The 10,736-nt window shown below is 46.3% G+C and overlaps 1 protein-coding gene across 1 annotated transcript in view; it reads left to right on the top strand.

Annotated features, from left to right (window-relative positions):
* The window catches only part of LOC108572189 (transcription factor HES-1-like), a 7,014-nt gene extending 5,322 nt beyond the window's left edge, over positions 1–1,692 (top strand). The window contains exon 3 of the mRNA XM_017934389.1: positions 520–1,692. Coding sequence (XP_017789878.1) covers positions 520–1,692 — 1,173 coding nt within the window. The remainder of the gene's footprint in view (positions 1–519) is intronic.
* Positions 1,693–10,736: the final 9,044 nt, after the last annotated feature.

The following is a 10,736-nucleotide window of genomic DNA, read 5'->3' on the forward strand; positions in this document are numbered from 1 at the left end:
CGGCTAGGAGACAGGGAACGACAAAAAAATTCTCCTAGAATGTAACACGCGTGACCGTAGGCTAACTACAAAATTGCTCTGCACTAGCTACCGTAGCTGGTAGCCTGTTATTAAGGTAACAGGTCGTATCAAGTCAATTACGTGGGCGTTACCGAGGCATCGTAGATTCCTTGGATGAGCGATCGGTATTCATGCTCGCCGATGGACTCTATCCTCGGGCTATAGCGGTGATTACTATACTTCGAACATGCTGGAAATGACCTTTCCAATCCGACACTGGTTCGTTCGTTCTTCGTGGTTGCTGTTCGTCGATAAAACAGACATTCTCTTACCAACAGAGAAACGTACCGGCTCTCTGCATTACCGATCGTGCACTAGGAACGTTTTTTACCCTAGCGTATTATACGAAAAAATTTTATCGTACTTTAAATACTCGTGAAAAATTGAAATTAACCAACGAAAGAATATTTATAATTGAAATGACGAATTATCGGTGTGTTTTTTTTTTTCTCGTTACAGCCAACTAGGCATTCGAAGCTTGAGAAGGCCGATATACTCGAGATGACGGTGAAGCATTTACAGGCGGTACAGCGTCAGCAATTGAGCACGGCGGTCGCTACCGATCCGGCGGTGCTAACGAAATTCCGTTCCGGATTTTCTGAATGTGCTACCGAAGTATCGCGGTACGTCAGCCACCTCGAGAACGTCGACCCTGTTGTGAAGCAACGACTGGTATCACATTTGAACAATTGCGTTAGCAATCTGCAGCAAATGGCGCCATTCTACAGCCACTACGTGCCCTACATGCCAGAACGCCTCTATCCGGAGGTGAAGGTCGGTTTCCAGAGCGATTTCCAGAATGGCGACGAGAATAATAATGGAAGTGCCAGAATACAGATACCGAACGGTGTTCAGTTGATACCAAGTAGACTGCCAACGGGGGAACTTGCTCTTTTGGTACCACAGTCGGCTGCCATTTCAGCCAACTTTCCTTTCTTTCCACCGGCCCCCGAATCAGCCTCTAAAATCGGACAATCCTCGGCGTTCACGTCAGTTCACAGGCCACAAAGTCCTCTCTTAAGTCCATCGACATCAACGTCTAGTTACGGCGAAGAAAGTCATCAGTCCGAGCACTATCCTCAAGCTCATTCGCCCAATCCTCAGCAACGTCGGTTTAAAATTCCCGATCAGTGTCCAGCCTCGTCCAAGAGCTTCTCCTCGTCGCCGGAAACTCAGAAGCCACAGATCAGCTCGTCCAGCGATAGAAAATCACCCGTGTCGATCTTCACGGAGCCGAAATCAGACGTGAACTACGTATCCAGGAAAGAGATCGTCGATTCGTCCGAATCGTTGCACACTTTGAGACAACCGCTTTCGGTGATCACAGACAAAACGTACAATCGTACGTGTACCTCAGTAGTGCCAAGGAAAGACGCGATCAAGAGGCACCATTCGGACGGTCTTCTGGTGATCTCTGATAAGAGAGCAAGGTATCAAGAGCCTATCAGCTCTACCATGAATTCTTCTAACAACGTCCTAAAGTCCGGAGAAGATCAGCTAGTTCCCGTGGAGGATTTGTCGGAGAGAGCGACTTGCTCGACAAATAGAAACTCCAATCCTGATCCTGTGAAATTTGCCGCGATGTCTGCCGGTCCTTCTGCCGCGAACGGCGACATGTGGAGACCTTGGTGATTTCTCCTCCTGTAACCTTTTCTTCCTTCAATTTCAAGAGGATATACCGAAGATTGATTAAGATTGATTAGTACAAAATAAGCGTGAGGAATTTAAGAAGAAGCGTCTGCATCGAAAATTGTGCCTTAAGGGAGAAAGAAGAAAATTGTTCACTATCTTTAAAACACGATCGTTGTAACTTGTTTTTTTTTTCGTCTTTTTTTTACTTCGAATATGATGTGCATGTATTACGGTTAAGGTTCACGATTGTTATATTTATTATTAACGTAAGTCTCTCTCTCTCTCTATCTCGTGAGTAATTGTAGTAATTTAATTATGTAGTATTTAAGACGATTGTCTAGTAAAGTCGACAGACACGGGAATAAGGAACTCACAACTCTGTATCCTCGCATGCGAAGACTTCCCAAGCTTTAACCTACAATAGTAAGTTTCCCCGTTTGTGAATATTCTTGTAAATAATAGTCGATCTTATTTAATTTGTACCTCTTTGATTAAGGATTTGAAAATGCGTGCTGTTTCTATCCGACGACCGGCCACGCGGTCGTCGTTACGTGTTTAAGTTAATTATTGCCAGTTTTGTGATAACGTTCAATGTGTCGAAAATAAAAATGGAATCGAACGAAACTTCTGCGACCTTGGCGCGACTTCGTCTCGATAATTCACCACCTTCTGTCCTCGGGGAAAAAAACCGATAGGAATCGCCGCAAGGAAACGCGAATCTCTATAAATTTCATTAGGAACGTAAGCGGGGAGAAAGAGAAGAAACGTCCGGAGCTCTCTTCCTCTCTCTCTCGCTTCTGGGTTTCTCTATCGATATGTCCCGTAGTCTCGTAAAAGGCTCAGCAATTTCCCTTGTTGAAAAAGCCGTCGGGGCCGCTTTATCCTTTTAAGAAGCGTTAAACGCGCTCCGATTCATAAACTGGAACTTATTCTTTCCTTTTTTGCCCGATAAAGGAGTAAAAAGGCGCGGCGAATGAGAATTTCAACCACCTGTTACACCGCAAAACCACCCCCTTTCTCATCGACTGAATGCTTAAACTGATTTATCGACAGACACCGTGAAATTTGTTGAATGCCCTTAGCGTTCGCTCCACGGAACCGCTCGCCTTCCCTTCTAGTCGCTGAAATTCTTAATTTCGATCTTGATTTATGGCAACGAAAAACGAGCACCGCAATTTCCCCTAAGCCTGTCGATACACGTGGCTGATCCTTGTTACGTATGGACATCATTCGCGGAACTTTGTCGCACTAACCGGTTGGAATTTCTCGAAGAACAACGGTCACGTGATCGATCATGGTGGAAACGGTCGGTTGTATTTTTGGGAAAAAAATGTTGCAGCATTTTTTTCCACCAATGGAAGTTCCTTTCAGTCGAGTAAGATGGCACCACGGTAGCTTCAGGAACAAAAGGCCTTCGACCGTGTTCAGGTTCTCCAGAACACTGTTTCGCTATAGGGTGGGTGCTTTCAGTTGTTCAGTGACAGAAAACATATTGATATTTTTTTAGTAGTAAATTTCATATTAATTGAGAAGTTAATATTTATTGGTAATTTTTTTAGGCGATAAATTTTAGCAGTAATGTGCTTTAAAATGGAGTACACGGTGCTATTTGCTGAAATACTCTGATAAATCTGACAACTGTAACTATAAAACAATATATCGTAATCATCGCGACTGGAGTAATTGTGATTTCGACTGCTTCGTAAAGGGAACGACGATTTATTTAGGAGAATATGAAAATTTATTATTCATCGGAGATCCACTATTTTAGGGCTACTATTTTCCTCCGTAGAAAAATTACAGATTAACTCTGAGAAATTATACTTCCTGCGCGCAACAAATATCCCTTTAAATAAATCATCCTTTCCATTACGAAATGTCATGTCTAATACTGCAGACACAATCCTTCGGAACATTCTATTTCATCTCGTAAAATCTCACCGACAGCTCCTCATACACGCACACGAATAGACGACGATTTATTTAAGAGAACAGGAAAGTTGATTATTCATTGGAGATGCGCTATTTTGGAGACACTCGTGTCTTCAGTAAAGTGATTTACTTTAAAAAACTATAAAAAACTGCAAATATTCCTTGAAATAAATCGTCATTCCCATTACGAAGTGTCAAATCAAAATTATCGACACTACAGTCACGATATTCCATTTAATTCCATAAAACTTCACCGACAGCTCCCCGTACACGCAAAAGGACGACAATTTATTTAAGAGAATACTGAAATTTGTTAGCAATTGAAAATGCACCATTCCAAAATCACTAATTTTCCCAATAATCCGTGCTTCCTGATCACCAACATTCCTTCATTCCATCATTCCCATTACCAGTTCCCAAATCAACATCATTCCCATTACCAATTCCCGAATCAACATCGTCAACGTTCCATTAATCCCACGAAACATCAACTACTCGTCTCTACACTCGCCGACCTCTCCTAATCTCACTCTAGCGTCCAAGTAGAAAAAGGACGACACTAGTCAGACGCGACACGGCCGGTAGTTTTTCCTTGCGCGCTGGATTCCGTCTTGTCTGTGGCGCGAGGCATCGAAGTCGCCAATTCGTCGGCGCACCGGCTCGAGATTAATATCGCGGATCCGCGAGATCGCCCCCGGTTTTTCGTTATTCCCGCATCACAGTTACACCATCGGACGTAGACACAGATACCCCTATGATCGGGACAACCGTGCTCCACGGAACGGTTGAACGAGGGCAGGGAGAGACCGGGGGAGAGAAGGAGGAACGGAGAAAGAGAGAGGCGTCTATACGCTATATCACGTGTATAAATAATTACTCCGGCGCGCAGCAATTACTATAAGTTATAGCCTAGCCGGCACAATTTGCAATGTCAAGACATAAACACTGCTACCGCTTACATTTGAATACATTAAACGGCGCACGGGAGGAGCTGATTGGTCGAGCGTTCGGAACGGCGCAAGGGTATCGGTGCGTGAGCTACGATCTGGTTGACGATTTTTATTACGGAAACGATCATCCCAACTGGCCTACGTGCGTCGATGCCTTTTCTGTGCTCCACTTGCTCACAACTCCCCCATCCCTACCACTTCTATCCTTTTGCTATTGCGCGCACAGGCTGATGGATGCACATTCCCATTCCATCCTCGATCGCTCGCTAAACTGGATTTGCGATTTCCGATCGATCTTGAAGTATTTACGACGCAAACCGTCCGCGATAATCTTTCCGGCCAATTGTTTTATGACAATCGAAGAAGCTTCAAACGGCAGACGATCGATCGAGGGATTCGAGCCTCGCTATTCGATTCGATTTGCCGGGGTTTCTGCCTGATTTGGATGCTTCTTCGCTGGTGTTCCATGGATCGGGAGTGGGAAAAAGTGTGGTGCCTTTGGATGAAGAACGTGGGATCGTGGGCAGAGGTTCGCGTAGTTACGTCCTCACGTGAATTCTTCCAATTAGGACACGAACGGTGGGGATTTTTCTTTCTATCCGAGTGAATAATTGCTAGGTTCGTCGACGGAGGAACAGTTGGGGAGAAGCTTTAAATTTCTGCGAGTTGTTCGACTGCTAGTGTAATTTGCAAGTTGTCAATGGGAAAAATTGCAGTTGGGAATGGAATCGAGTTACTTCACATTTCTACTTAGAAGTCTGTTCTAAAAAATGATATTTATACCGCTGCCTTTGGATAATGGATACAAAGCAACGAGGAGCAATCTTTTTCCGCACTGGGCTAAAATTGAAAACCCAATATACAGCAGATGCTATTGTTTTTGTTGCATTGCCTGTACCGAAACCATACGATCTTTACGAAAATTGATAGATTCGTATTCGACAAATATTTACTGCACGCGAGTGGAACGGGTCGCTGAAAAATGCGGGTTGCCGAATAATTTCACTATTGAAATGCCGCACTATTCACCAAAACACACTCTACTCTCAAAGAAATCTCCCCAACGCTCCCAAAAATTCCTCACGTTCGAAAAAAAAGTGTCACCAAAAAAGAGAAATCCATCGAATGGAGTATTTTCCGTTCGGCGAATCGAAGATGGAAGGAAAACCGCGAGATTTCGCCCGGAAATACACTTTTTCGAGAAAATCCTTAACCGAGCTTGCCGGGTTGCGATCGATCTCCGGCCGATCGAGGAATCACCGGTGAAAATCATCGGTGCAAGTTGTTTCCGTTACACAGTGGTCAACCGAGTGGGCGAGTGTCTCGGGCCGGCGGATATAGCAATCGCGGAGTGTTTTTCGCGTTGTTATATTTCGGCCGGTCCGCAACGGGTCCGTTGATCACGTGAACGACAAAGAGAGACGGTTCCCGAACCGGTGAAGAAGCGCGAGGTGGGGTAGGGGTCAGCAGGAGCGGTTTCGTCCGCGCGTATGTGCGGCTGCCAGGCCATTTGCCTCTGCGGTCTCTTGATTCCTAGCGACTAAATTTTCATCTGTACTCATTCAAGTTTTAATGTGTTTTTGCGGCATCAGTCATTCAAACTTAATCAACAACCAGTTACGCGCCGGTCCGCGCGAGCACGAGCGCGTGTGTGCTCTTCCCCACGGCGTATAACGGCTGTCCACTTGCATCTTTCTCACTCCCAATCTCTCTCTCTCTCTCTCTCTCTCTCGCGTTTGTGGCCTGTGTCTGTAAGACTGTGTGTGTGTGTGTGTACGAGCGAACGTGTGTGGGCGCGACGGAATATTGGTCGGTCGCTCTGTGACGAGAGCGTATTAATTATAACTCTGGTCAGAGGAACGTCAAGAGATGCTTTTGCAGATACCTACGATAAATTGTCGGTTTACCAGCAAATCTCATTTCCAAACCCCGCCATTTTTCCGCTCGTTTGTCCACGCCCATCGGCGGAGAACAACGCTACGTAGCCACGGCTCTAGAATCGCGGTATTCCCTTTCCTTTCCCGCTCGTCTATGTAGTACACGTGTACACGTCCGGCAACCGGTGTGCAGACCGGCGACTGTCGCGTGCACAACGCCCGCTATGACAGCGAAAGGGAGAACGATTTTATTCAATAAAGTTGATACGGATAATAGGAATGTCGACGTTCGCTGTCTTCTTGCCGGAATTAACGGCGATGCTCTTTCATTAACCGGCTGAATTGCACGGTGAAGCGTGTGTTACGCCTTACGAACGACGTCTGTGGAGTATGAAAGATTGATTTGACGAGTTTGGGTTGAGGGAGACGCGGGGTGTTGGAGAATGTGGAGAATTTTCGTGACTGAAGAATTGAAGATTTTCGAGGGAGAGTCGGTCGTCTTCAGAAACGACGATTTTTCTGCGAATGAAAAAAGCTTCGCCATGAATGAGAAGTTTAATTTTTTTGTTTAGTTACAGTTTGCTGGACTTGTGAGTACTCCACAAGGGGTTCCAAAGTAAGTCATCCAAAAATGAAGTAAAGTCATCTTCAAGCTCTTTATAGTAACTATACTAATGGTGGGATTTGAAGGAATTTGCTGGTTTTTTGTCAGATAAATTGTAGGGATGCTCACATTCGAAAATATGTTGCATTTTTTGGAAGAAATGAAAAGTATTCTGCAACTGATACTAAAGGATAAAACAAGGTAACGACATATTCTTAATTTTTATAAAACACGTGTAAGATTTAAATATCGAATTAAAACATTTTAAATACATTCACCTGCTCGTTATTTTAACTCCTCCCAACTAATTTTTCCTAATACCTTCAACTTAAAATTCAAGCACTACAGCTACTCAATTTTACACTCGAAGAATGATTACCGAAAAATCAATCGCCATCGCAAAACAACGCAAAACCGTGCACAATACAACCCGAGCAAAAGCAACGAAAAAAGGAAAAGGAAGAAAAACGAATCACCGAGCGAGCTCTGCTTAATCATAAGCGAAATCCAGCGACAATACGTCTCACGGCAGAAGAATTTCAATTATCCAAGCGCGCGCTAAGCTCCGCCAAGAGTCACCCCAAAAAGGGGTGTACCGTACACGAAGAGTGTGACGAGCTCTATCCTCTCCCTCTCCCGCGACGAAAGAGAAGCGGAAATAAAATCCGAACCAATTGTCCAATCTCCAAACATTCCCCATGGCGGAGAGGGAGGATGCCTGGTTACGAAGTTTTACCGTGTACGCGTGCCGAATTAGCCGAGTGTAGCGGGTAGCGAAGTGTCGGGGGCAAGGAGTAGGAGAGACATTTATTTGGCTGTCGCTGGAGCAGTTGGCAACTTCTGCATCGCGGTGCTGTCCGAGGGAGGCAAGGAGGCCGGCCGTCCCGGCAGGTGGAAGTGAAACGGTACGAGGAACGAGGAAGAAGCAACCCCCTGTGTACAAACGGGCGGTAAAAGGGGCGGAGGAGGGGCGGGAGGGCAACAGAGAACACGAGGGGAGCAGAGAAAGAAAGGAAGATAAAGAGACTGGTTCCCGATGTGGTGCAAAACTCGAAAGAGAGAGAGTAGGACGGCGGAAAGGTGTTGAAGCATGACCAAGGGAAAAGAAGAGGGAAGGGAAAGGAAAACAGAACGCGGAACGTGTAAAGCGTGGATTTGTGTTAAAGGCGTACACATGTGTACGCGTGTGTGTGTTAGTCCACGATCGTGTGTTTGTGTGTACGCGAGTGTGTTTGCACGTGTGAGAGAGGAACTGAGAAGGGGTTGAGGCAGAGGATGAGCGTGGTCCGAAGAGCGGGAGGAGCGCGAGCATGTTTTATTAAGTGCGTCGCGCGTGGAAAAAGCGCGAGGCAATTTTCAGGTGCTAAAGGGAGCGCTGATAACGTGAGACCGCATTTGAAACAGTCCGTTACACTTTTCGACTCGTTATTTTCTGCCGTCTCGCGTACGCCCACGGATCTCTACTTAACATGCTCGGATAACGACCCGGTGGCCTTCGAGGGTGCCGTTTGATTTTTTCCCATCTTCTTCTCTTTTTACCCCTCCGGTAGAGCTGATTCTACGGTTGGCACGGTATTACGGTTAGAATTTCACCACCCTTCGCGGCTCTCCTTTTTCTCGTTTTCCTGTGTTCTTTTTCTTCTTCGTTTTTCCTTTTTTCTCCAAAGTATTTTAATTGGTTATGTCGATGGGACCGCTTGAAACTTTTGAGTGCCTACCTTCGGCTTATTTGAAACGTTCAAGGAAGTGCCGGTATGCAAATTCGAGCGCCTCCATTTGCCAAGTAGTTCGCTGAATTATGTTATAACATACGATCATTATTTTCTCCACCAAGTTTCCACCGTTTCAACGGCCAGCTAATACGTGACACGTTTTTATTAGTAGAATCTCGTTAAATTCGTTGGTGAAATAGTGCTGTTAACCTGTACACGATCAGGAATTAAAATTTCGCTTCACTCGTTCTTTAGAAATTCAATTTCGTACGCTAGATAGACAGAGACGCATCTTTTCAACGAATAGTCGAAACAATTCGTACTAGGATATCGCTATTTTTACGAAAAGAGCGAAGAAACTTTTCTCTATCGTTCCAAGAATGAAAACTTTTTGTCCAACTCACCACAAGTACACATACCGTCCTCTGACTTACAATCACGGTTAACTCGCGCCAATTACTCAACCGCACATTCCATCAACGCGAACCGCACATTGACGCATTCCTCGGCAGGTGATCGCAACATCTCGCGACGAATCGAGCATTAGCCTGTCCTCGAAGCTCGTAAACGTTGCAAAACCCCCGGCGAAATACAAAACTCCATCCGCTATCAGTTCATCCGGATTCAACCAAACCACCCTCCCCTACCTCGAACCCGCTCAGATCAGCGTACCAAACATTTTCCCCGGTCCTTAGCGTGGTATTAACGTTGTCCGAAAGACAAAAAAGGATTGCATACATCGTTAACGCGCGGCTATAGCGAGCCGAGGAAGCAAGCCATCTATTATTTCAGCCGTCAATGAGATGTGTCAGCGGTGACGGGTATACGTCATCCGCGGTGTTCGTCCGGCGGCGGACGAGTCCGCATCGCATGCAGAAAGCAAGGGAGAGAAAGGGTGGGATAAAGAGAGACGGACAGACGGACGTATCCGAACAGAGAGAAACCGAGAGAGAGAGAGAGAGAGAGAGAGAGAGTTGAACGTGTAAGTGGTGCGAGAGAGAGTGGAAGATAGTTCGGCGGGCCGGAGAAAGGGAGAAAAAAATAGCCGGGAAAGCGGAGAGGCGTCGACAAAGTGAGAATTAATATTCAATCGCATTAACGAATCGTCGCTGGCGACGCCATCGTTATACCAGGAACGTACGCGTACTGCTGGCTCCGGAGGACGAGAAGGGGGCCACGGAAAACGGGCTAGCTGAAACAACCAAACCACCTCCCTTCTCTCTACTCGCTCCTGCTGGCCAAGCTTCGCGGCCCTCCCTCCCTCCAACCACCCCCTCATCCTTCGCTCCTCCACGCGGACCGTCGTTCCATCTCGCTCGAAGCGCGATGCCAAATGAAAATACCGAAGGACAATGGAAATACTAATGATTGATTGGATACGAAAAAGAATTATAATTGAAAAAAACGCCGAGTGCTGACCAAAAAAAAAAAAAAGGAAAAAAATGGAAAAAAAGAAAAAAAATCGCGGAGCGAGCAAGAGAGAGAGAGAGAGAGAGTGAAACGGCGGAGATCGGTTGAAGAGAAAGAGAGGGTCTGGTGCGGCGACGAGGAGAGAGCGAGGCCGAATGCAAGGAGAGAAACAGAGAAGGCGCGCGAACTATTGGGAATAATATATCAATACCCATCGAAGCCACGCATACGAATGCGACGCTTTCGTGGAGCCATTTCGGGGGCAAGGGGCGAAGGGGCTCTCGCGCTTCTAGACTCGGGCTAACGGCGCGGGGCAAAAGGGAGGAGGAGGTGGAGGCGAAGGGGTGGCTGTTCGGAAAGAGTAAAAAATATTACACCCTCACACACTGGCGCCGACTCGCGGATGAAACGGACACTAACCAATACCAATAACGGGCGGCACAAAAGAACGGGCCGGTCGGTGTGCGAAAAACAGACCCACACACCGAGAGGCAGCACCGCCACGATGCTTCGGTGGCATTATAGCTTTTCACGTACCCGGTGGCTTCTCGATACGCTA

The sequence above is a fragment of the Habropoda laboriosa genome, unplaced genomic scaffold (assembly GCF_001263275.1).
Source record: "Habropoda laboriosa isolate 0110345459 unplaced genomic scaffold, ASM126327v1 scaffold107, whole genome shotgun sequence".
NCBI classification, from domain to species: domain Eukaryota; kingdom Metazoa; phylum Arthropoda; class Insecta; order Hymenoptera; family Apidae; genus Habropoda; species Habropoda laboriosa.